The following is a 27,765-nucleotide window of genomic DNA, read 5'->3' as shown; positions in this document are numbered from 1 at the left end:
ATTTAGATACTTGTGTTAATTGAGCATTAATTGTTTGAAAATAGCGGTTGGAGAAGGCATCCTACATACACATATAAAAGCTTTTAAAAATGCATTTGAGGTACAATAAAGGACTGCTTTTAAAAGTGAAAGTTATAATAAACAGCACATGAAGTTATGTAAACAGACCTGTGTTCCCCTTTAAAAGATATTCCAACAGACAAAATATTTCCATGATGAGAATAGAGTAAATTCCGAAAGTTACAGTGTGGCCATCTCACTTCCCCAAGGCCAAATGAACAGTCAACTGGAAAAAACGTCCCCTGCAGCTGTAATACATACATATATAGAATCTTATGCATCAGTATCTAGTATTTCTTTTGTTAAAAAAATCAAGTTATATTCTTCTTGTCAGATTTTAGAAATCCTATATAAAAAAGATGTAATAGAGAAATCCATATCTTGCTAAATGCTCAGCGGCTGATTTTGAAAATCCTCACCCTGTAGGACACTGTTTCTCAGAGTGTGATTCAAATCAGGGCCGTCTGATCAGATTCCCTTAAACCAGGGGTCAGCGAGCTTTCTTTAAAGAGCCAGAGAGTAAATAACCTAGGCCTTGGGGGCCTTACGGGCTCTTGCAGCAACTCAGCAACTGCCCAATATTGTCCCATGAGAGCAGCTATAGATGAGTCAACAACAAATGTATGTTTGTATGTATGTGGCTATGGGCCAATAAAACTTTATTTACAAAAGCAGGATGTATGCTAGATTTGGCCCCCAGACCAAAGTTTGTGGTCTCCTAACTTAGAAAAGTATTTTTCTTTTTCTTTCTTTCTGTTTTTTTTCTTTAATGGAACCCACCATAAGAATACATATGACATCACAATCCAGTGCACGCACACACACACAAATCAAAAATGTTTTATAAAACATAACCTGCCCTGTCTGTGAGCAATGCACTCTGCTAATTTCATTTCTCCTCTTCTCTTTGGTTTAAAAATTTTTAATGATAGTCCTGACCTTACTAATGATTTATTCCCCTACAGATGGAGAAATATTCAACGCTTGTTAAACTGCAAATTCCTGCTGCTCTGCCAATCACAATTCCTTAACTAGAATATTGGAGAGTGGCCCCCACCATCTACATTTTGTTTTTAAAAAATCCCCAGTTGATTCTTCTGCATGCCAAGTTTGAAAAGCTCCAGTCTGGTGGTGTATCAGATGGAACCGTACATTGACCTAAAATTAAAATTATGCCCATTTGCTCTCTGGAGAACACTCCTCTATTTTCAAAGGAGGCTTTCATTTGGGCTTGTGCCAATTTAGGCACATTTACAAAGGGCTTTTTTCTCTCTCTCTTTTTCTTTTAGTCACTTTAATTTCCAGTATCAGGACAGAAGAAGAAAAAGAAGAAACTGGAATTCAAGGATTATCACATCTGTAATATGTGTGATCACTAATAGACATGGCTAAAGGATAAGTGATTGACAAGATATTATTCTAGAAGAATATTTTACCTTATTTTCTTTTGCTGAAGGTTGTATTAAACATCAATTCTGCCATACATTTGAAAGCATTCTCATGTTGTTTGATTAAATATTCCAATCACTTGACTTCCTCTAGGGACTATAAAATATTTTTCCTTCTGGAATTTTGCTTTCTGTGACCATTTCTTAGGGGCGTGCTCTAATATCCTGAATTGGACTGGACGCCTTCCTTAGCATTGCCTCTGGATAGAATGATGTCAGAATCTAAATTCCATTTGGTGTAAAATAAGTGTTACTTTATTCAACTAATGAACACAGTTAATCTGCTGGGAAAATTCACTCTAATAGTGATGCGTTAAGTCTTCTACCGGGCTCAAGATCCCATCCCATGTGCCCCAAAGTTTTGCCCCTTCATTCTCTGACTCCTTTCAGGAATTGTTCTCACCTTTGCCCTGAAGAATTGTGGCTGCTGCTTCTTAAGTCAGCATTAATTTCCTTTGTTTCCTGTAGTCCATGGCTGGAGTTGAACGTCCCTCAGAGGCTTCAAGTTCTGACATCTCCTTCCTTCCTTTTCTTCGATTAGAGCTAGACGGGGATGATAATGATGACTTGGAGAAAGAAGGAATGTCTTTCTTAGAGTTAGCAGGAATTTGGGAGGGAGTCTGAGCCAGCCTTGTCTGTAAGACAGATTAACTGGCCTCCTCCCTACCCTTTCACCCAAGGTTATTTTCCATTCCGGAATTATCTTAAAGCCAGCCAAGACCTGTCCGAGGGTGTGTGGATGGGGCACTCGGCACACAGCAATTCCAATTAGCGCTCTAATTTTAACTTGGATGCCGGCCAGCGGTCCTCCTCTCACAGCACATTCAAGCCCCAAAGGGGACCGTCGAGTTGGTTACCTGCTCGCATCTGGGCCTGCCCCAGAGGTTTGGGTCAATCAAGTCTGAGGGTCATTTTCAAGTAAGACAGAATCAGGATATGGAATGAAGGTTGTGAACCAAACATGCATTTTTATCATGACTGGGAAATGCTTATCAAAATAGTTCTTAGTTATCAACTAAGCACAAAGTGCCTGGAAATGACGTCCCCAGTTCCCAGTGAGGGAAATGGCCCAGCTGTGCTTTTTTTGGCTTTCTCTCATCTGCTCAACAGGAAAAATATTAATCAATGGGAAAAAATGCTCCCTTTCTGTTAATTAACATTTGGATTTTAGATAGTGTGGGAATTAGTCATACCTAATGCTTTGACATCACAATTTTCTTACATGGATTGCAAAGAACATTTTAGAAATGGCTTTTACTTAAGCCGCAAATTCACACCCATAGAGAGGTTAATATTTTATTCGTGGCACAGCTGAAAAACAGATGGAGAAAGTTCCAGCATTCCCTACAGTCTTATGTAATTGTGGGGAATAGTCAGGGAAGAGGCCTATTGACCCTTTGTAAGTTACCACTGGGTAACACCTTATTTTTCCATCAAGAGGGGAGTAATTCACAATTCAGCATTTCCTCAGAAAACAAATGAGCAACACTTCTCCAAAGAGATAAAGCATATCTCAGACAAGAGGATTATAACTGGACTTTCCCTGTTTCAATATCTCTCTATGCCTCCTTTATGAACTTTTATTGGGGGACAATGTACATTCAACAAAATGCACACATCAGAAGTGTCCAGCCATACCCCAAAGAATTGAAAACAGGAACTCGAACAGATACTTGTACACTAATATTTATAGCAGCATTATTCGCAGTAGCCAAAAGGTGGAAACAACCCAAGTGTCTGTCAACAGATAAATGAATAAACAAAATGTGGCATATACATACAATGAAATATTAGTCAGCCATGAAAAGGAGTGACATTCTGATACAGGCTACTACATGGATGAGCCTTGAAATCATTATGTTGAGTAAAGTAAGCCAGACACAAAAGGACAAAATAGTGTATGATTCCACTTAGATGCAATATCTAGAATAGGTAAATGCATAGAGACAGAAAGTAGAATAGAGGTTACGGAGGGGGGTTATTGCTTACTCCCTGTTTGGGATGATGCAAATGTTTTGGTAATAGCTGGTGGTGCTGGTAGCACAACACTGTGAATGTAACTAAAATCACTGAAGTGCACACTTGAAAATGGCTCAAACGGGAAGTTTTCTGCTACTACCATAAGGAAAATATTGTGGTAGCACAATAAGGAGAAACAAAGTGTGCAGCTGATGCCTTTTGAGTCTGCGAGCACACCTGGGTGACATCTCCGTGCCTCCTCTGTTCAAGGTGGTGAGGCTTCGGAAACTGGCTCAGCAGATTGCAAACTGCAAACAGTGCATTGAGCGGTCGGCGTCCCTCATCTCGCAGGCGGAACACTCTCTGAAGGAGAACGACCACGCCCGCTTCCTACAGACCGCCAAGAACATCACCGAGAGGTGAGTGCAGGGGCTGCTGGGAAGTTCCCAGCTGCTAGGCTCTTGCATCTGGGACGCGGTCGGTTGGCCTTGCCCTCGCCCTGTTCTTTTTTTCCATTTAGAAGGCCGAGTACCAGAGAGAATAGAGGCTCTGAATTGTTTTGTTTCAGCTAAAGATGCTTGGCTTTGACATGTCAATGCCCTTTCAGGAACAGCCTGGGGTTCAGGGCCCTTGAAACAGGAGTCCACTGGGTATAAAGACTAAAAATCAGCCTGCTTTTGAGGGGGGAGGGGACGTGTATGACCACACAAAAACAGCATTTGTTGTGACTCTCAGACTTGATTTTATCACATCCTTGATAGCAAAGAATGAAAATGAAGGCAAGAAACAGAAAAAGGAATCTTTCCTTACACCACAGGGCCTGCCTATTAAAAAAGAAAATCTCACAGATGTTGCCCTCTGTTAAGCCTGTTTTTATGTGCTGGAGAGGCTTTGCATCTCCTGAAAAGGTCAAGGCCCTCCTGTGGGAAAGGACCAAACTGTCAACCTCAAGCCTCCCTTTAAAATATTCTCTTTTCCTTGGTGGACTTAAAATGATGTTACCAGAGTGGTCAGCTCAGCAGTGAGACTGGCAGAGCTGAGTGCTCCTCCAGAACACCTCCTTGACTGCCATAAAAGCGACTGGCTGTCGCTGACACAAACCCCTGGAGCTGTTCCAGTGAATCCAGAGAGAAGCACCAGGCTGGGCCAGATACACCCAACGCCGCGTAAAGGTCATCTCCATCAAATTCCAGTGCCCTGTCCTTTCATTCATCTTGATTTTCAGAGTCAACTGCCTTTTCCCCAAAGTGATAACAGAATCCAGTCACTAGAAGACCCCAGAGAGCTCATTCATGCTGGTCTTTATCGCGGAGCAAGGGGTAGCCAATCTTTTCTGTAAAGGACCAGATAGTAAATATTTTTGGCCTTGTGGGTCATACGGTCTTGGTGACAGCTTACTCAACTCTGTCACTACTCGGGTAGCTCTGGAGCAGCGCTAGATAATACATAAACAAATGGACGATGCTGGTTTCCAGAGAAACTGTTTACAAAAACAGGCGGCCGGCCAGATGCAGCCTATGGGGCCACAGTTTGCCAACCCCTGGCTTAGGGGGAAAAAATTGTCTTCTCACTTATGACTCTTGAATTTCTTCAAGGAAAGAGAAGGAAGAGAAACTAATATTTACTGTGCCTGCCTCTGCAAGACACTGTGTTGGGCTCTCACACAATGAGTTATCTTAAGTCCCAAAATATCGCAGAACTTGGTGTTGATATTTCTGTTTTCACTCTTCTTTCAATAAGAGCGATGTAGTGTGTTTTTACAATTCTGGTCTAGTATCCAACCAGCATCATCGTGTTATTTCTTATGTTCAAGAAACTGCTCCTGCAGCTGGTTCGGTACCGATCTCTTCCAAAAGACGTGGCTAACAGCTGGTTATCATCCCTTTTAGATCCGTAAAATGCCTCCTCCCCACTCTAAGAGAGTCCAGTTTCTTTCCTTGTGTATTCCAGGTTCCAAGCGTTTAATTGTCTTTGCTGCTCTCGTCTAGACCTCCTCCAGTTTCCCTACATTCTTCCTAAAGTTCAAAACTGCAAACAGTACACTTAATACTCCAGTGTACCCAGGACACTGTAACAGCGCACATTTTCACTTGCGTCATGCTTTCCAACTGGGGTTCCAGAGTGCTTCTCTTCAGCTATAAATTGTGCGATATCCAGATGAAGTTGTTAGGAGCTGCATTTCTCAGCAATCTCTAAAGAAGTCGACCAGGTGTCACATGAATAAATTCTTTCCTTGGGAGAAGAGAGGATGTGGCCCCATAACAATTACGATAGGACAATCTGAAAGAAGACCCGTGATTGCCATGGGACAGCAAGTGCCATGAATGGCCATACCCTCTCGCCCTCAGATCAAGCAGGGCACATCCAGCCCCATTTAGCTCTCCCTATCACAAGCCTGTCTCAGCAAGAATGGAAGCATGGCTTTATTTTTTTTCCACAGAGAATGTGCTTCTGTCAGGTTTAAATACCTGGTGCATGTCCAATTTGCCAGGAGCCCTTGTCCCTCTGTTTCCATCTCTGTTTGTCAATCCTCTTGGTCAATTTCTGTGCCTTTCTCTCTTGCCAACAGCTGGGATGTAGTAAAAGAGCACAGGGCTTTTACTAGGAATTGAGAGACCTGGGTTCAAATCCCAGTGCTGCTACTTTTTAACTGTTGTTCTTTGGGTTCATCCATGCTTGTAAATTCAGGCTTGTAACAGCTACCTCTCTTGGCTGTATTGCTGAAAATGTCAGAAAACAAGTCTGAAACATCATAGGTGTTCTATAAGTGCTGGTTGGATCTGTACTTTGATATTTCCATATGTCAGGCAACCCCTCCTTGTACTTCTTTATGCCAGTGCTAGTCTCTGCGTTCATCCTGTCACTTAACATTCTTCTTTAGGACATGGCGTCCTAGTTCTCCGTTGCCTGTTGCGTCTGCCTTGGGCTTTGGATCCTGTACGCTTCCAAACCATCTTTATAATTCTACTCAAGTGTGGAAAGTGTGGACAAACCTATAGTCCTGCAGGCCTTCCCAAAGGAAGACTTAACATGCAGTTTTTCTGCATCGTTAAATCACTTCAAGTGGATATGTTCTCTTCCATTCAGTACCAAAAATGCCTTCAATTCAGAAACATCAACAAAACCCAAAAGGAGAGAGAGCTTCAAGCTTTACATGGTAGAAGATGCAAATGTTTTGGAGTCCACTATTCAGCTCTGCTCAAGGTGCCTGGTGTGTCTGAGTGTGATAATCCTCCTGTGCATATAACACACCACTATGCTGCTCTTTGGTGTCACTCTCTGTGTCCCTTTATGAAATGACGCTGGCCAAGCAAAATCATTCACTAGCACCAGGCATTAGAAAGTTTGTCTATTCGTTATGAGAAATACAAAAGTAAAATCACCTTGCGCAGCAGTCTACCAAGAGGATGGCCAAAGAGAATCCCTCTGCACAGTACCCCCTTTCCAGGTTTTGTTACTGCGAGACCTCACCAGACATACCTTGGTAAGGTGCAGTGTAGCCGCCTGCCCACTCGAGAGAGACTCGTGTAAGTGCCTTTGGTGAGGGTTGGGGAGGGCTGGGTGGAACATCCTGCTCCAGGGATGACTTTTCCACAGAAGCACTGTGGGCAGTGTAGCTCTAGACATGGGGCAGCTTCTGGAAAACTGGCCCCCCTGTGGCTGCTAGCTCCAGAGTGAGGTAGAGATTAGGGGCATCAAACTAGAGATAGAAACAAAAAAGCTGACATCCTTCCATGGCTTCAGGTATCTGGGATCGGTGGTCCAGGGAGTAATGTGCACCTTGCCCTCTTAAGCATCAAGCTGGTAAACCATGTCCTTATGTGCCCCAATATGTTACACACCTACCCATGATCATGCACACACACACACACACACACAGAGAGAGAGAGAGATTTGGGAACTATACAGCAGGAATTTGAGAAAATGGCAGAGCACTAACAGCTCAGGTGGATTTTGACCACTTCTCTGAAAGGCCAGAAGATGGGCAACAAGGATTTGGGAAATAAAAACATGCCCTAAAATGTTGAATTTGGCAGATTTCCCCACACCTGTCACTCCAATTAAGAATTTGGAATTGTAGCCAAAGATACGTATCTTTCTCTCCATCAAAAAATTGTGCAGGCGTTAAAAAGCCAGTGTAATCTCGAAAGATTCTTGCTGTCAATCTTTGCCTCCCAGTCTTAGGACCTTTTTCATCCCTTTGGTTCCCACTACTCCCCACAGTGTCTGCCATCAAGATGGCAGCCTTGTTGGCAGGGTCACTTGACTGAAGCAATTTTTGGTTAAGTTTTTGTGGACCATAGAACCAGGAAACTTGGGAACCAAATTTATCTTGGGTGAGCCTGAGTGAAGAGGCTTCTTCTTGGCTCCCACCATTGGTCAGGGGAAGATCTAAAGCCAGATTATCTGTGTTCAGAGCAATTGAGATACTCTAACCCATTGAGCGCAAGATCTGTTCCATGCCTGAGTGCCAGGAAAATGCAATCAAAATAGGTGCTTGTTCTATAGTAGCTCAATGCAAATCTCTCTGCTAGATATCATGAAACAGAATCAGATGGGTTTTCACTTTGAAAATTTTATTTGAAGGGATCCGAGGGCACTGTCACATTTTAAAAATTCTTCTGTGATGATACAAATATTTTGGACTCTTCAGTATATGGCTTACTTTAAGTGCTTGGTGAATATTTGTTGAATAATCTTGAGTTTTGAGATCTTCTAAGTGTTTATGGGTCATAAAGAAAGCATTTTTAAGTACAGTTTGACCATTTGCAAAAAATGCCTAGCAACCCTCTGTTTATGTCAGTCTAAATTAGCAGCTGTTGCAACAATAATTAACCCAAATCCCTTGGGTGGAGTATTTAACAAAATCACACAGCTCTGTTAGTCACTGCTTACTGGTGTAAATTCTCCACCCTCATTCAGACACTTGAAGCCTTTCTTTACAAGGTGTGTGCCCTTCACACTTTCATGCGTGAATTCCGATATCACTCCTGTTATGACATTGATCAACCTCTCTCCTTCGCGCCCTTCCTTCCACATTTATAGTATACCAGGCCCGTGACAGAAATATGAGAACTATAGAAACTTTCTTTCGAAAAGTTTAAAGCATTTCACAGGTGTAATTTTTATAGCAAAGGTATCTTATCTTTGAGGAGCCCCAAGCTTTAAGACCCACTAAGTAGAGACATAAGAGGAAATACAGTCCTTGGGGTAACTAGGCTGAGATTTATTTGAGATTAAACAGAGCAGCACAGGTGTGGGATTCTCCTTCTGGCTCCTGCTAGCCAGTTATGTGACCTTGAATAGACAAACATAAGTGCCCTTATTTCGACAACGAGTAACTAGACGTAGAATTAGATCATTTCAAAGTTGTTTCCTTGCTCTAAAATATCTGGTGCCTTACGCGGTACTGTGCAGATAGTACCTTCTTCATAAGTGTTGTTTATCAAACTTAACAGAATGCCCGAATTGACAAGATTACAAGCCCAGCGTGGTTTGGCTAGCTCAGAAGTGCGACGCTTCCTGCCACAATTTTCTTGTTTTTAAGAGAATCACTTACATTTTTGAATCGGTCATAATATTCTGCTGTAACTGAGCTTGCCAGATTTTGATGATAGTTTCATGCCAATGCTTTGCTTTGTAGTTTGCAAATAAGAACTCTAACCGGAAACCCTAAATGAATGGGAGGAACAGTGCAGCCACCAGGGGAATTTGTGAGAAAGCTCGTGAATATTTTCCATGGCATCTGCTGAGAATATGGTGCAGGAAAATGAATACAAGGAGGACAAAAAAGAGCCAGCCCAAAACGTACTTTTTAATGTTTATTTTAGAGAGAGGCTAGTAATTGATTAAACTAATCCAATATCTGGAAACATTTTTTTTTTTAATCTTCACTTTGCCTTTTATGCAGTTTGAAATGTTGGGGATGCCCCTTTGAAGTGAGGGCAGGCCTCAGTTTTGCAGACAGATGTGTGAAGTGCCTGCAGCTCTGCGCTTCTCACTGATATTCGATGTAACCAGGCCTGGTGGTTAAATACACAGCAACAAGAAATATGAATATTCGGGAGCCTCCCCAGGGGAATTTTTTTCAATAGTGAAAAGGGAGTGAGAGGAAAGCCAGTGTGTCATTTTCCCATTTCCTTTGCCTCATCTTTAAACTTGCATTCATTTGCTTGGTGTTTGTATGTTGTGCCACTCTGAGATTATTCTTAAGGCTCATGTGTAAAAACAGCACTATTTTATTAATGATATTTGTTTTCCTTTTATTTTTTTTGATTTCTAAGCAATGATTGCAAAAGCTATTTTGACATTTCTAAATTTTTTTTTTTAATTACAGAGTCTCCATGGCAACTGCCTCATCCCAGGTTCTGATTCCTGAAATCAACCTCAACGACACATTTGATACCTTTGCCTTAGATTTTTCCCGAGAGAAGAAATTGCTAGAATGTTTGGATTACCTTACAGGTATTGTCTTTTACATTCTCGCTAATATTGTGTGCCTTCAGTAGTACAAACCCTTTGCCACCAGGTGAATTTCCTAAATCCAGAGGTGAGGGCCTCTGATGGAGGAATAGAGTCTAGGATTCCCATAAGCAATGTCTGTGCACTCCTTTGTTGTTGTTGTTTACTAAATTGGGTACAGGAGAAAAAAGAGACTCTTGTTCAAGAAAAGTACCCTTACTGCCATTCCGCATCGCTCAGCATGTGGGTGCCATAAATAATCCCTCTGTTGGCCAACAAAGAGATATGTAATGTAGCAGGCCTGTTTTATTTGGTTAGCAATTCACATTAGCAAGGCATCCGAGTCACAGGGAGCTGGCAGAGAGAAAATTCACAGCTAATTAATGTCTGCACTGCCCCAGCCCTTTTTTCTTTGCAACCACATTTAAGCTTCACAACACCAATTTGGGGTAAGTATTCTAACCCCCATTTTGCAAATGAGGGAGGTCCTTGGACTCACTGGAGATCAGATAGCTGGGGATTGGCAGAACTAGGATCTGGCTCGGGTCAAAACAACTCCAAAGATCTCTGCTCTTTCTAGTAAAGACTGAATTGCCTCTTGGAAATTCATGGCCAATGTAGCCAGATTCACTTTGGAGTTCCTGGTGCCATGTGTCAACTCTGTCCTTTCTGGTAGGCAGTTTTGGGTGAAGTTTACAAAACAGAAACAATAACAAAAAACCTCAGGTTACTCTTATTCCTAACCACGCTTCTACACCTTGCTTGGCTTTCACCTCTAAAGCGGGGACAGAGAACATTGGCCAATAGAACGTGGACTGTTTTGATGACATTGTTTGTGTTTGCCAAAAGCCACCGCTGCCTGTGACTTCAGGAAGGCCCAGACGGGCACTGAGCATGGGACATGCAACTTTAAAGGCAGCTGCATCCTAACTTAGCGCAGTGTCCACTTTTCAACTCTCGTTCTGAGTTGTATGTGCTTGTGGGAGAGTGGTTGGGAAAGGCAGGGCAAGAGAAGGGGACATTGTGTGATGTTTGTTTTTACATTCTTTGGGTAAAAGGCACGGAGGTCTATATTCAAGGAGCAAGTACCCAGAAGATCAGAGTTTTTCTCTGCAAGACCTTGGGGCGCTGTTTTTTTGCCTTTCTGCTTTCACAAGGAAGTCAAGTCATCCCTCAAATTACTTTTTACCTTATGTAATTCTCTCAAACTATACCACTCCTATTAAAGAAGAAAGAAATCGATTCAAAAAGCATTTACAGTAAGGAACCAAACCTGGTTTCAAATATTTATGAATATAGCACCCTCCTTTTTAAGCTTTCGGCTTTGAGGTTTATGATAAATAGCATCATCCAACTCAACTTTTTACGATGATGAAATGTTCTATAATTGCAGTCTCCAGGACAGTAGCCATTAGCCACGTGTGGCTGTTGAGAACTAGAAATATGATTGGTGAATTTTTCCTTTTATTTAATTTTGGTTAAATTTAATTGAAATTTAAATAGCCCTCTGTGGTTACTGGCTACTGTACTGACGAGTGCAATTCTAGACTTTCTCTAGCTGAGCTATTTTTCACTATAGCACCCTATTAAAAATCTCCTTTTTTTTCCTATGTCATTTGAGAATGAATTTGGTTGAAAACAATAGAAAATCCAGCTAGCAGTGCTGAAACCCATCAAGGTGGAGCCTGTAGCACAGAATCAGAACAGAGGTGTATGAGCCAGGACTGGGCAGCAATTCCGAGATGACCTCAGACCCCAGGCTCTTTCTCTTTTCCTGCTCTGCCATCTTCATTGTGTTGCCTTTTTGCCAGATGATCACAATATGGTTACCCCACCTCCAAGCGTTGTGCTCAGTGTGTAGGCAGAAAGCAAGGGGCGGAGGGGGAATGGGTGACAAAAAGCTCTGCCAGCCCAGTTTGTCCTCCTTTACCAGGAAATCAAAGGTCAGGCTCACCTAGCAACTTCCACTCATGTTTCTCATGGGCCAGATCCATGGCACAAGCTCATGTCCAAGAGCAGAGGAGGTTGGAAAATTCAGTATTTGGCTGGGCACATGGCCATCCTGCACAAAATAGGGGTTCTGTTGACAAGAATGTCTCCCCATTTCCCAATAATCGATTAATAGTATTTCAACAATGGATACCCATTCTAACCTCTACGTGAATGTGAAAGTACCAATTAAAGGGGAAATTGTAAAATTAGCTTGTCCTGAATAGTAATGCGTACACCATAAATCATCCTGATGGCTGTTTATCCTAAACTAAAGCCCATATGAGGTACCTGCTCCTTATGCCTCCTTAGCTGTCAACCCCAGATAGACATTTGGTCCATTTCTAGACATAACATACATCTTGGCCATAACATTGAATGCTTGACTGATATTGCCAAGTCCAAATAGTTTATCAGACATTTGTAAGCAGGAAATGAAGTGTTTCTGGAGTATTAGCCCACCAGTCCTCCTATCTTGTTTGTGATAGAGGCAAGAAAATAACAATTCTTTTGCTGATTCTGTGGATATTGAAATTGGCAGCAGGCTGCTGTTCACATTTATAGTAAATTGTGTATTGACTTTTCAGGACAAACCCATTGGGTTTTTTTTTTTTTTTTTTTTTGGTCCTATGACATGCCTCTAAGTGGTATGTCAAGTTAATAACCTGGAGTGGTGACATTTCCTCCCTGATTGTGGCTCTGCCATGTATCTCACAGCTATTTGTCTATTTTGAAGATAAGTTTTCTTCATATTTAATCACACATTGCAGTGCAGAAAGAGCAGCCTCTTTCCTCGATGGTTGATGGAGAAGTAATGCAGTGAATGATTTAAATTGTGGGAGAATAAGTGTTTCTTCCCTGCTCTGTTCAAGGTGAGCCCACGCTCCAGGGAGCACACAGTGCTGCACTGCAGCCGGCGCTTGCCCGTGGAATGCACTTCCCAGTTGACGTCACTGGATCTGCACATCCGAGCCACACCACAGGGCTCTAAATCTTGCACATGGTTACTTCAGCACACAGATGTATAAATACATATCTGGGAAGAATGTTTTAAGGGCTGTGTGCAGCCCTTCTCATTTAACGCAGTGCCCGCCACATTGTAGAAGCTCAGTAAATGTTCTGGAATTCAATAAGCAATAGACAGGGCTGGGCTAATTGGCTTAGGACACCAGGCATAAAAATTACTTGCTTCTTAAGATACTTGTCCCAGATATATCTTCAGGTGGTGAAGCGAAGAATACTAAAATAATCAGGGTTTTAAATTTACCACTTTCATAAAGCTTTCTCTGTCTTCAGATTTGTTTAGGACTCATCAATCCTGATCAAAGTTTAAAGTAGGAAAGAACTCTTAGGATAAGCAAAGTTGCTATGAATCTCTAAAATGCAGACATGTTTCTCCTTTTGAAGTAAGGTGCTGAGGTACAAAAGAATGGAACCAAAGGCCCTGGATCATTTCTCAAAAACAGGGGTTTGGCAAACTTAGTCTGTAAATGGGCCAGACAGCTGTAACTGCTCCACTCTGCTGTCCCGCAAAAGAAGCCACAGACAATAGGTATGTGCTTCGGCACGGCTGTGTTCCAAGGAATCTGTATTTACAAAAACAGACGGGGGCAGATTTGGCCATGGGCTGTAGTTTACTGACCCCTGCTCTCAAATATCACATTGCCTGTTTTTTTCTTGCCCACAAACTCTTCTAATGAAACCAGTCACTGAAATCAATACAGAAGTCATTTTAAAATCATTATTTTGGTAGGATTTACACTTTTCTCTGATCTAGAATGTATTAAAGGACTACAAAACAGCAGCCTTCTCCAGTGATGAAGCCAAGGGGATGAAAATATACTTAGATAGGAATGATTATTAATCAGATTCTTAAGATATCACCTATAAATTGAGAAATGAGAAGAAAACAGGTTGCACTAACAAGATTTATCTTACAAGGCATCAAAACCATCTAATGAAAAAAAAATTCAGTTATCTGGCTGATTTTCTTTAAAATAATAAGCATCAATATTTTTCCAGTTGGATGCCTAAATATAAAAATATCTGGTCCCTTGTTAATCAGGGATTGGTAAACGTTGGCACACAAGACAAATCTGGCCCTCTGCCTATTTTTCCCAATAAAGTTTTACTGGAATCTGACCACACCCATTCAGGTACACACTGTCTCTGGCTACTTTCACTCCATATTGACAGAGGTGAGTAGTTGTGACAGAGACCATTTGGCCTGCAAAATCTAAAATATTTACCATCTAGCCCTTGATCAAGAAAGTTTGCCAACCCCCAATGTACATGAAACCATGCTATGCTTACTTTTGTTTCACATGTTTTTCTGTCATGTACAAGGAACTTCCTCGACATACTCACATGGTCACCACAGGTAAGTCCATACTGGCTCACTCTAGCCACAATGTCTGTTAAAAGGTGAAGCGATAACCCGTCAGCCAAATGTTCTCTGGACTGGGGTCACCGTCTCGAGGGCAGTATTGCGAAAGGCCTGCTTTGACGATCAGACCTCTCTGAACTGGTATCCCAGGGTGTCTGCTTCCCTGCTGATGAGCCTTCTTGACCCCCACAGCCCCCAACCCTCCAACAATTAGAGAAGAGCTCTGCACGGCTTCGTACGACACCATCACCGTCCACTGGACCTCCGACGATGAGTTCAGCGTGGTCTCCTATGAGCTCCAGTACACCATATTCACTGGACAAGCCAACGTCGTGAGTGAGTACCACACGGCCTCTTTATATCTCTGTTTGGTGGCTGTTTTCACAGAGACTGCATTCCTGAATTTAAACACCAGGAAGGAAAGGCTATGCAGTATTTATTGACTTAGTTGTCTTTCATGACCAAGAAGGTGACAGCACTCACTTCTACTATACTAGTAAAAATAGCTGGCCAAACACTGATGAAAACTAACGTCCTCCAACAAACTACATGGCTGGATCTCACAAACATATTGTTAAGGGAATGAAGCAAAAAACAAAAGAATATAGGCAGCATGAATCCATATATAGGAGGTTCATAACTTAAAGACAAAAATAAACTCTTTTGTTTAGAAATGCATACACAGGTGTTAAAACTATAAAGAAAAGCAAGGAAGGACTTAACCTAAAAGCCAGAATGGTGGTTCCCTCCTGCATGGGAAGGACGTAGCACTGTTGGGAGGAAATCTATGGGGGGTTTATGGGCTTAATGGCAATTTCTGGGTGGGAGTTGCATGTTTTAGTCATTATACCATACATTTAGTTTTATGTACTTTTCTGTAAGTGCCTTATCTCACAATAAAAGAAGATTTACTAAAATAAATAGCAGAAGAATGCCAGCTACCTGGTGGTCCCATAAAAGACCATCACTGGAAAGGTCAGTACTTGGCCCCCAGGTGGGAAGACTTCCCGGCCTTACCTGAAGCCCAGATGGCCCACCCCTCACCCAGGCCCGCGTGATATTTGTCACTGGGGACAACTGGCTGATCTCAAACAGCAGCAGTCGCCAGCCAGAGAGGTGCTAGAGGAAGCACTGCTCCCCCCACCGCAGAGTTATTTCAAGTGAATCGAGCAGATTGCAAACGACCAAAGAAATGGCTTTTCAGTGGAACAAGTTTGAAACTTTTTTAGCAAAGAAAAACAGGATATGTCAAAGTGGAAAATTGCAGTCACTTTTCAACAGAGAGGTTTTAAGTAAATCCTTAACTTAATGTGCTTTTATTATATATACCTTTTCTCCCCTAATTACACTATTTTCTCCTAGCACAAGTAATTTGGAGGCTTAAGATGCTTAAAATAGAATTATGCTTTATGAGTCGTTAAAACAGTGAGTCAGGAAGATCCCCTGCTTCTGGGTGATTAGGTTATACATGTCCCATGCCAACAAGTGGCTCTCCCATCTTCCTTTCTATCACCCTTTCTAAGATTCCTCCCCACAACCCTTTCACCTTCCACCCCGATTGCCCTGCCTTGGAAATGGTTATGACAATCTCGGCATTTTCCAAGAACACGTATGTAACTTTGGAGTAAGAGGGGATGATGTCATGAACCACTGAGAACAGCTTTGGTGTGCTGCCTGAGTAGGGAAAGAATAGAAAGAGGGCAGAAATGGTGGGTGGGACAACAAAGGCTTAGGGGGAAGTTAGGGTTAAACGAAGGCTTGAAAGATGAGTGGATGTATAGCAGCAAATTACGGGTATCCCAGCCAACCCTATCGTTATAAGCAATCTACAGAGACAAAATGGCAGGGCATATTTGGGGAGCTCATCCAATTAAGCATGGCTGGAAAGTTGAGGGAGGAAAGGTCAGTGAGAGGTGAAGATAGAGAAATAGACCCAGGACTCAAACTCATGTTGGTCTGACTCCAAAAAGCATGTGAGTTCTTTTTTTTTTTTTTAATTAAATTCAGTTTTATTGAAATACATTCACACACCATACAATCATCCATGATATACAATCCACTGTCCACAGTATGATAACATAGTTATGCGTTCATCACCACAATCTATCTCTGAACATTTTCCTTACATCAGAAAGAACCAGAACAAGAATAAAAAATAACAGTGAAAAAAGAACACCCAAATCATCCCCCCATCCCACCTCATTTGTCCTTTAGTTTTTATCCCCATTCCTCCACTCATCCATACACTAGATAAAGGGGGTGTGATCCACAAGGTCTTCACAATCACACTGTCACCCCTTGTAATCCACATTATTATATAATTGTCTTCAGGAGTCCAGACTGCTGGGTTGGAGTTTGGTAGTTTCAGGTATTTACTTCTAGCTATTCCAATACATTAAAGCCTAAGAGGTGTTATCTATATAGTGCATAAGAATGTCCACCAGAGTGACCTCTCGACTCCATTTGGAATCTCTCAGCCACTGAAACTATTTTGTCTCATTTTGCATCCCCCTTTTGGTCAAGAAGATACTCTCAGTCCCACGATGCCGGGTCCACATTCATCCCTGGGAGTCATACTCTGCGTTGCCAGGGAGATTTACACCCCTGGGAGTCGGGTCCCACGTAGAGGGGAGGGCTGTGAGTTCACCTGTCGAGATGGCTCGGTTAGAGAGAGAGAGGGCCACATCTGAGCAACAAAGAGGTACTCAGGGGGAGACTCTTAGGCACCATTACATACAAGTTTGGACTCTCCTTTGTGGTAATGAGCTTCATAAGGGCAAGTCCCATGCTCAAGGGCTCAGCACATCAAACCGCCAGTCCCAATGTTTGTGACAACATCAACACCAGTCCAGGTGAGGATGTCCAAGACATCCGCACCTTCCCCCAGATCCTTGGGGCTGGGGAGGGGGAGGCTGTAAATATATTTTTTATTATCTGCCCAAATTACTCTAGGATGTGTCACTATTTCACTCCAGCCTATACTAACCTACTGTATCTCACTTCCTATTCAAAGTTCCACGCAATTGTGGTGTTTGAACAAATCGACTGTAGAGTTGTACCATTTAGAAAATTTAGATCCTGTACCAAATAGATATCTATTCCCTTGGTCTCATATGAAAGTTGAAGTTTTAAAACACAATCAGTTTCAACCTTTACCCTTTGGCCTGGCTTGCCCTGGTCTTAACCAGACCTGCTTCATTCATATCACTAATTGAAGTCTGGGCTCTTTTCAGCTTTTTTTTTTTTTTTTTTTTTTGACAGTGGCTGTATGTACTAATACTGACATTCATATCTGCCAAGCTCTAGCTCTGAGTTTCAGGTGTCTCAGAGATATGCATTGTTCCAGAGACCAATCAGGTTATACGCTAGGGGATCAGCATCTCAAAGTTTAGAGATAGGCATTACAATTCAGGGAGAGTTAACTGCTGTAAGAGTTTACAATCTAGGGACTATTACAATTATTGTGTCCACGTTAGGCTATGTTCTAAGATTCAATTCTGAGTTTACACATTGTAGTTAGTCCATATTGGTGAGGCATCATCCCTCTCACCATGTTTTCTCCAACACTTTTACTCCTATATATATATTTTCCTACAATTTTATAGAGTTATATTCACATACCATACATTTATCCACAGTGTACAATCAGTTGTTCATGGTATCATCATAAAGTTGTACATTTATCACCACAATCAGCACTTGAACATACTGATTACTACAAGAAATTTTTTTTTTTTTTTTTTAGCAATAAGAAAAAATGATAAAAAGAAAAATAACATGTCATACAATACAATATACTACTAAGGACAGCAAATAACACCACTACCAAGAATCCCATATTACTCCTCTATATCCCCCTCTCATATACATTTAGCATTGGCATATTGCCTTTGTTACATTTAATGGAGGTATATTACAATGTTTCTGTTGAACATAGACTCCAGTTTGCTTTGATTATGTTTTTTCCTGAATACCATCCGTTTTTCAAATTTCTACATGGTTGACATTCATTTGCTTTCCCACATGCAAAAACATTTTTATATTTGTATATTTAGTAACAGTCATTGGCCACTCCAGTTTTTGCCACGTTATACAGTCCCAGTCTTTATCATCTATCTATACCTCTGGTGTCATACATTCTCCTATCCCACCTCTTTCAGCTTTACTCACAGACATCTTTGTTCAGTGTACTTACAATACCGTGCTACCATCACACAGTATTATGCTATCTATTTCTGGATCTATGCAATCAATCCTAAACATTCTGTAGTCCTTCAGCATCAAATGGCTGATCTCTGCCCTCTTTCTATCTCCTGGTCACCTGTGTTGTCAGCTTTTAACTCCCAAAGTTTGTTCATTAATGTCTGTTCATATTAGTGAGACCATACAGAATCTGTCCTTTTGTTTCTGGCTAACTTCACTCAACATAATGTCCTCAAGGTTCATCCACATTATTACATGATCCATGTCTTTGTTCTGTCTTACAGCTGCATAATATTCCATCATGTGTATATACCACAGTTTGTTTATCCACTCATCCTTTGATGGACATTTGGGCTGTTTCCATCTCTTGGCAATTGTGAATACTGTTGCAGTAAACATTGGTTTACAAATGTCTGTTTGTGTCTTAAGTTTCAGTTCCTCTGAATATATACCCAGCAATGGAATAGCTGGGTCATATGGCAAATCTATATTTAGCTTCCTGAGGAACCTCCATACTGTCTTCCAGAGTCGTTGCACCATTCTACATTCCCACCAACAATGAATAAGTGTGCCTCTTTCTCCACATCCTCTCCAGCACTTGTCATTTTCTGTTTTTTGGATAATGGCCATTCTGGTAGGTGTGAGATGATATCTCATTGTGGTTTTGATTTGCATTTCCTTAATAGCCAGTGAAGTTGAGCATTTTTTCATATGCTTTTGAGCCATTTGTATTTCCTCTTCAGAAAAATGTCTGTTCATGTCTTTTGCCCATTTTTTAATTGGATTGTTTGTCTTTCTGTTATTGAGATGCAGGATTCCTTTATATATTCGGGATATTAAACCCTTATCTGATATGTGGTTTCCAAATATCATCTCCCATTGTGTAGGTTGCCTTTTGACTTTTCTGACAAAGTCCTTTGATGTACAAAAGTGTTTAATTTTGAGGAGATCCCATTTGTCTATTCTTTGGTTGCTCGTACCTTGGGTGTGAGGTCTAAGAAACCACCTCCTTTCACAAGATCTTTAAGATATTGCCCTACATTTTCTTCTAAGAGTTTTATGGTCTTGGTGCTAATGTTTAGGTCTTTGATCCACTTATACCAAAATTAATTCAAAGGTGTGAGATGGACATCCTCTTTCATTCTTTTGGAAATGGATATCCAGTTCTCCAAACACCATTTACTGAACAGGCTGCTCTTTCCCAGTTGCTTCGGCTTCACTGCCTTATCAAAGATCAGTTGTCCATAGATGTGAGGGTCTACTTCTGAACCCTCAATTTGATTCCATTGATCAGTATATCTGTCCTTATGCCAGTACCATGCTGTTTTGAGCACTGTAGCTTTGTAATATGCTTCAAAGTCAGGTAGTGTGAGACCTCCCACTTCATTCCTCTTTCTCAAGACATTTTTGGCTATTCGGGGCACCTTACCCTTCCAAATAAATTTAGTTATTGGTTTTTCTATTTCTGTAAAGTAAGTTGTTGGGATTTGAATTGGTATTGCATTGAATCTGTAAATCAGTTTAGGTAAAATTGCCATCTTAACTATATTTAGTCTTCCAATCCATGAACATGGTATGTTCTTCCATTTTTTCAGGTCTTGTTCAATTTCTTTTAGCAGTTTCTTATAGTTTTCTATGTAAAGGTCTTTTGTGTCCTTGGTTAAGTTTATTACTAAATACTTGATTCTTTTGGTTGCTATTGTAAATGGGATTTTTTTTCTTGATTTCCTCCTCTTGTTGCACATTACTTGTGTATAGGAACACTACAGATTTTTGCGTGTTGATCTTGTAGCCTGCTACTTTGCTGTATTCATTGACTAGTTCTAGTAGCTTTGCTGTAGATTTTTCTGGATTTCCTACATATAGAATCATGTCATCTGCAAATAGTGAAAGTTTTACTTCTTCCTCTCCAATTTGGATGCCTTTTATTTCTTTTTCTTGCCTAATTGCTCTAGCTAGAACTTCCAGCACAATGTTGAATAACAATGGTGATAGTGGGCATCCCTGTCTTGTTCCTGATCTTAGAGGAAAAGCTTTCAGTCTCTCCCCATTGAGTGTGATGTTAGCTGTGGGTTTTTCATATATTGCCTTTATCATATTGAAAAAGTTCCCTTCTATTCCTATCCTTTGAAGTGTTTTCATCAGGAAAGGATGTTGAATTTTGTCAAATGCCTTTTCTGCATCAATCGAGATGATCATGTGGTTCTTCTGCTTTGATTTATTGATGTGGTATATTACATTAATTGATTTTGTGTTGAACCAGCCTTGCATACCTGGAATAAATCCCACCTGGTCATGGTGTATAATTCTTTTAATGTGCTGCTGGATTCGATTTGCAAGTATTTTGTTGAGCATTTTTGCGTCTATATTCATTAAAGAAATTGGTCTATAATTTTCTTTTTTTGTAGTATCTTTGCCTGGTTTTGGTATTAGGGTGATGATGGCTTCATAGAAAGAGTTAGGTAGCTTTCCCTCTTCTTCAATTTTTTTGAAGAGATTGAGCAGGATTGGTACTAATTCGTTCTTGAATGCTTGGTAGAATTCACATGTGAAACCATCTGGTCCTGGGCTTTTCCTTTTTGGGAGCTTTTTGATGACTGACTCAATCTCTTTACTTGTGATTGGTTTGTTGAGGTCATCTATTTCTTCTTGAGTTAATGTTGGTTGTTTATGCTTTTCTAGGAAGTTGTCCATTTCATCTAAGTTGTCTAGTTTATTAGCATATAGTTGCTCATAGTATCTTCTCATTATCTCCTTAATTTCTGCAGGGTCGGTAGTTATATTTCCTTTCCCATTTCTGATTGCATTTATTTGCATCTGCTCCCTCTTTTTTTTTTTGTTAGCCTAGCCAGTGGTCCATCGATTTTATTGATTCTCTCAAAGAACCAACTTCTGGTTTTGTTGATTATCTCTATTGTTTTCCTGTTCTCAATTGCATTTATTTCTGCTCTAATCTTTGTTATTTCTTCCCTTCTGCTTGCTTTGGGGTTAGTTTGCTGTTCTTTCTCTAATTCCTCCAGGTGAGCAGTTAACTCTTCAATTTTTGCTCTCTCTTCTCTTTTAATATAGGCATTTAGGGCAATAAATTTCCCTCTCAGCACCGCCTTTGCTGCATCCCATAAGTTTTGATAAGTTGTGTTTTCATTGTCATTTGCCTCGAGGTATTTACTAATTTCTCTTGTAATTTCTTCCTTTACCCACTGGTTTTCTAAGAGGGTGTTGTTTAGCCTCCATATGTTTGTGAATTTTATGACCTTCTGCCTTTTATTTATTTCCAACTTCATTCCATTGTGGTCTGAGAAAGTGTTTTGTATAATATCAATATTTTTAAATTTGTTGAGACTTGCTTTGTGACCCAACATGTGGTCTATCCTAGAGAATGTTCCATGAGCACTTGAGAAAAAAGTGTATCCTGCTGTTGTTGGATGTAGTGTTCTATAAATGTCTGTCAAGTCTAGTTCATTTATCATACAATTCAACATCTCTGTTTGTTTAGTGATCCTCTGTCTAGATGTTCTATCCATTGATGAGAGTGGTGTATTGAAGTCTCCAACTAGTATTGTAGAGGTATCTATTTCTCCTTTCAGTGATCGCAGTGTTTGCCTCATGAATTTTGGGGCATTCTGGTTTCGTGCATAAATATTTATGACTGTTATGTTTTCTTGATGAATTGACCCTTTTATTAATATATAGTGTCCTTCTTTGTCTCTTTTAATTGTTTCGCTTTTGAAGTCTAACTTGTCTGATATTAATATAGCTACTCCCGCTTTTTTCTGGTTGTTGTTTGCATGAAATATCTTTTTCCAACCTTTCACTTTCAGTCTATGTTTGTCCTTGTGTCTAAAGTGAGTTTTTTGTAGACAGCATATAGATGGGTCCTGTTTTTTAATCTATTCTGCCAGTCTGTGTCTTTTTATTGGGGAGTTTAATCCATTTACATTTAGTGTTATTACTGTAAGGGCAGTACTTTCTACTACCATTTTGTTTTTTGGAATTTATATGTCATATCTTATTTTTTCCTCTCCTTTTACCTTTCCTGATAATCTTCATTTCTGTACTCTTCTCCAACTCTCTCTCTCCTGTCTTTTCCTATCAGCCTGCAGCACTCCCTTTGGTATTTCTTGTAGTGCCGGTCTCTTATTCACAAACTCTCTCAGTGTCTGTTTGTCTGAAAATGTTTTACTCTCTCCCTCATTTTTGAAGGAAAGTTTTGCTGGACATAGAATTCTTGGTTGGCAGTTTTTCTCTTTCAGTATCTTAAATATATCATGCCACTGTCTTCTTGCCTCCATGGTTTCTGCAGAGAAATCTGTACATAGTCTTATTGACTTTCCCTTGTACGTGATGGATTGCTTTTCTCTTGCTGCTTTCAGAATCCTCTCTTTGTCTTTGACATTGGACAATCTGACCAGTAAGTGTCTTGGAGTAGGTCTATTGGGATCTATTCTATTTGGGGTACGTTGTACTTCTTGAATCTCTAATTTTCTGTCTTTTATAAGAGTTGGGAAATTTTCAGTGAATATGTCTTCTATTACTCTTTCTGCCCCTTTTCCCCTCTCTTCTCCTTCTGGGATACCCATAACACGTATATTTGTGCGTTTCATGTTGTCACTCAGCTCCCTAAGACCCTGCTCATATTTTTCCATTTTTTTCACCATCTGTTCTTTTGTGTGTATGAATTCGAATGACCTGTCTTCCAGTTCACTGATCCTTTCTTCTGCCTGTTCAAATCTACTGTTGTGTCCCTCCATTGTGTTTTTCATCTCCTCCATTGTGGCCTTCATTCCCATGAGTTCTGCCATTTGTTTTTTTAAGTTTATGAATTCTTCTTTATGGTCAGCCAGTGTCTTCTTTATATCCTTCAGCTCTTTTGCTATATCTTCCTTCATTTCATCAAATTTATTTAGCATTAGTTGCCTCCACTCCTGTGTCTCAGCTGAGCTATTAGTTTGTTCCTTTGGCTGGTCCATGTTTTCGTGTTTCCTGGTATGGCTTGTTATCTTAAGTTGTCTAGGCATCTGATTTTCTTGATTAGTTTATTTTGGAGCTTGTTTTCTGTCTTTTACCTAGTGGTTTTCTTGTTGGTTGGCTTTGTTCTCTGGCCTCTGTTATTCAGTTCAACTTATTCTAGACCTCTAACTTAGGTTCTATTTAGTTGATCAGAATTTTTCCCCTCTTGTTTTTTCTGCTTCTTGCTCTGCCTCTATGTAACCTTTTTGTGAGTGGGTCTCCTCAGATATGGTCGACCCTAGTCAGATTTTCCCAGTCTAGTGAGGCCCAGGTCTCATTGGGAGGGTATGGAGTTTTCCTGAGAATGAGACCCTCCTATGAGGCCTTTAGACTTGGTGCTTTTCCTCTCCTGTCCAGCAGGTGGCGCTGGCCAGCCCGCAGCTCCCCCACCAGTGTAAGGAGGTGTGGAGACTTTAGTTCTCCTGGTGACTCTGATCCTGTCAGGGGCGTGGCTGACTGAAGCCGGAATCTGAATTCCAGCCCCTGGGGTCTGAATTCCCAGAAGGAGGACTGCCAGTTGAGCTGGACCTCCCTCCACTCTCCCAATCCTAAGAATTCCAGTTGTCTCTCAGGGACACTATTCCCTTCTCCCCTCTCCTCTTTGGGGCCTCTCCAGGTAGATTCCTTGGTCAGCCTGAGTTGCCAATTAAAGACGGGGGTGGAGGCCTTCAGTAGTGAATACGGAATTCAAAGACACTGTGGGCACTCTGTCTCCCCCCAAGCCCAGCCTAGTCCCTCAACCTGGGCTTTCCGATAGAAAATAACCACATATATTACTTTTAGATTAAAAAAAAAAAAAAAAAGTCTCTTTTAAAAGTCTTTCCCTAGCCTGGAAGTTTTGTCAGTGTCAGAATAGAGCATTTAAAGATATGCTTTGGGCTACTGTCTGATAATTACTCTCCAACAGCTTCAGTTCCACCCCTGCCGGGGGCTATTGAAATGCAAAAAGATAAGGGATCAGTGAGAAGCCAGAAGGGACAAAATGTAGGGGGAAAAAAAATGGCTTTTTTGGAGTCTGGGAATGGGTGCCTGCTTTTACGTGCCCCCACTTCTCAGAGCCCAGCCCTTCTTTAGCACCCCAGCTCCCAAAGTTAGTTAATTAATTTGTTAATTAATTCTGCAGTTGAGGCTGGGTTGAGCCTCCCTTCTTGCCCTCAGCAGATTGCTGTTTTTTGGTTTTTTTTTTCCCCCCTTTCAGGGAGCCGGCAGCAAGACAGTCTGTGAGGTCTGGGTGGGGAGGGGCGCCAGACCCCTGGTCCAGGGAACTTACAATGTTCGCTGCGTTCTCAGCTTTTCCTCCAATTCCAAACTTGTGTCCAATGTGTGACTGGTTACTGGAGACCCCGAAAACACTGTTTCATATAGTTCTTGGGTAATTGCCAGCTGCTCTAGGGGAGAGACGAAATTCTGCTCCTCACCACTCTGCCATCTTGCCCCGCCTCCCGCATGTGGGTTCTTAATCACTAGTCACTTGGTCCTAACTCAGGCAAGAGCTGGACCACGGAGGGCCCTCAGGCCATATACAGTGCTGGGATTCTGCCCTGTGCATCTGGGAGTCTTGCAGGGCAGTGATGTGATCGGCTGGGTGTTCAGTGAGCACACTGGCTCAGGCAGCGCCATGGACGATGCAATGGGATGGGGCAAGACTAGAAGCAGAGACATCAGCCGGGGTCCTGGGGGTGCCTCATGCAGGCAGGAGATAGCCAGGCCCTGCTGATGGCACTAGCAGCAGAGATGAAAGGAGAAGGCAGTTCCAGATGGTTTCTCTATCTCTGGTCCATATCCCCAGGAAGTGTTATTTGGGGTACTTCTTTGGGGAAGTCTGAGAAGCGCTGATATGGCAACAGTTAGCCATTGTTTTTGCTCACCTTCCAGGATTTTGAATCTTTCTGGTATCATTCCTGATCCCTGGTTCTATCTGCCCTGCCGCAAATCTTGATGAAATACTCATTCCCTGCTTTTTTTTTTTTTTTTAATAAGTCATACAGGAATACAGCCTAATAATAAACAAAATGCACAAACAGGGATGCAGTACAAATCAGAACTTTCTCAATATCTGCCAGTCACCCAGGTTTCAGAGTTACCCACTGTACCAGTTCCATTTCTTTTGCATCTTCTCCAGGATAACCCTTATTTATAGACAAGGCTACATGCTACTCACACACACACATTTTTTAGGCACACAAGGGGTAGCATACCACACACAGTTCTTTGCCTTGCTTTTTTCACTGTGATATCTAAGAGATCATTCCATTTCAACATATAATAAAGTACTGCCTCGTTCTATTTTGAGGCAGCTTAGTATCTTCTTGTCAGGATGTACCCTAATTTATTTAGCCCATCTTCTATTGCCAGATATTTAGCTTGTTTCCAGTCTTTTGCTCTTATAAACAATGCCACAGTGAATACCCTTGAATATCTGTCCTTTCACACATAGCAAATTATATCTGTAGAATAATCCCTTGAGGTGGAATTGCTAAGCCAAAGATTATTTGCACACTAATTGTGGCTGGCATTGCCAAATTGCCCTTCCAAGAGGTTAAATATGATTTTTTAATGTGATTTTCCAGTTGTATGAGCTGGTATTTCACCCATCTTTGCTACATAAACCCTGAGCGGAACATAGAATCATAGAATTAACGTCCAGTGAGATTTTCAAAACTTGTTTATGCTTCACCATAAACGTGAATAACAAATTCCTCTATAATCATTAACATAATAGGAAATAGTCATCCCTTCATTTCAAGCAGTGATTCTCAATGGGGGGGTGCAGTTTTGCCCCTTAGGAGACATTGGGAAATATCAGGAGACATTTTGGTTGTCCTGTCTGGGAGAGGGGTACTAATGGCACCTAATGGGTAGAGGCCAGGGCTGCTCCTCAACATGCTACAGCGCACAGGACAGCCCCTCACCACTGCAAAGAATTATCTGGCTCCAAATGTCGATAGTGCTAAGGTTGAGAAATCCTAATTCAAAGCAAAGCAAACACAGAGCATCCACGTGATTATATGTCCACTTTGAAGAAGATGCAATTCAAAAAATGGTAAATAATCCCAAGGCAATCAGAGAAAAGGAGGGCCTGTAGGTATGAGAAGAAAAACAAGAATATAGGGGCATGATTCATTGCAGTGACCTGGCATCGATAAACATTGTGTCATTTACAAAGAGTTTCTCTGTAAACACTCAGACTACTGAAAGAATTAACATTTGTTGATGAGTGAATAGTGTAACCAGAAAAAGAAAACATTTGCAGTCATTTCATATCTAAAAGGTGGTTCTTTGCTCACATGAGGAAATCTGAAACATTTCCCTGAAATCATTTTTGCTTGATCCAGGAAAGATGATATATTAGTTTTCCACTGCTGTGTAACAAATTTCCCAAAACTTAGTGGCTTAAAATAACACCCATCTATTACCTCACCATTTCTATAGACCAGGAGTCTGGGCCCAGTTTAGCAGGTCCTCTGCTCAGGGTGTAACAAGACTGAAATCAAGGTGGTGTTAGGCCACATTCTCTTCTCATCTGGAAACTCAACTAGGGAAGAATCCACATTCACAGTGGCAGAATTCATTTCCTTGTGGCTATGGAAGTCATGGCAGCTTGCTTCTTTAAAGCCAGTAATGGAGAGAGAAGGGGTTCCTGCTGCTTCAAGTCTCTCGCCTCTGAGCCCTGTTTTAAAGGACACACTTCATTGAGTTAGATCCACCCAAGATGAACTCAGAGTCAACTGGTTAGGAAGCTTAATTACATCTGCAAAATCCATTCCCCTTTGCCATGTACTATAACATAATCATGAGATCGACATCCTATCACTTTTGTCCTTTGCCATATTCCATTAGTTATAAGCAGGTCACATGCCCTGTCTACATTCCAGGGGAGAGTGGGAATCATGGGGCAACCCAGATTCAGAGTGGAAAGGCCCTACAAAGTTTCATGGCAAAGGGCATGGGTACAGGGAGGGGCGAGGAATTAGGCCACAGTGGCAGTGTACGTTTGAACCCTAACTCAGTACCAGAGCATCATTCAATTCCTGACATGAATGGAAGATACCTATTGCTTGAAACTTGGGCTATCTCAGGTGGCTAAACTGTGACTGACTTCACTTCCATGCTGTCAGCATGGAAAATAATATCAAAACAAGACGCATAAATGGAATCGGTGCCAAAGGGCCATACGTAAAGAAATTTAACCAAAGCAAAATAACTAAGCAGAATGAACTCATAGCTTTATGTTGGGCGATCTCAGCA

The 27,765-nt window shown here is 41.2% G+C and overlaps 1 protein-coding gene across 5 annotated transcripts in view; it reads left to right on the top strand.

Annotated features, from left to right (window-relative positions):
* The window catches only part of MID1 (midline 1), a 388,352-nt gene that overhangs the window by 331,478 nt on the left and 29,109 nt on the right, over positions 1–27,765 (top strand). For all 5 annotated transcript variants that reach the window (XM_037821570.1, XM_037821568.1, XM_037821571.1 and 2 more), the window contains exons 5-7: positions 3,738–3,886; positions 9,805–9,932; positions 14,497–14,640. In XM_037821570.1, the coding sequence (XP_037677498.1) occupies positions 3,738–3,886; positions 9,805–9,932; positions 14,497–14,640 (421 nt within the window). The remainder of the gene's footprint in view (positions 1–3,737; positions 3,887–9,804; positions 9,933–14,496; positions 14,641–27,765) is intronic.

This window comes from Choloepus didactylus, chromosome X, assembly GCF_015220235.1.
Source record: "Choloepus didactylus isolate mChoDid1 chromosome X, mChoDid1.pri, whole genome shotgun sequence".
In the NCBI taxonomy this organism is placed as follows: domain Eukaryota; kingdom Metazoa; phylum Chordata; class Mammalia; order Pilosa; family Megalonychidae; genus Choloepus; species Choloepus didactylus.
This window is presented reverse-complemented; position numbering and strand designations above follow the sequence as displayed.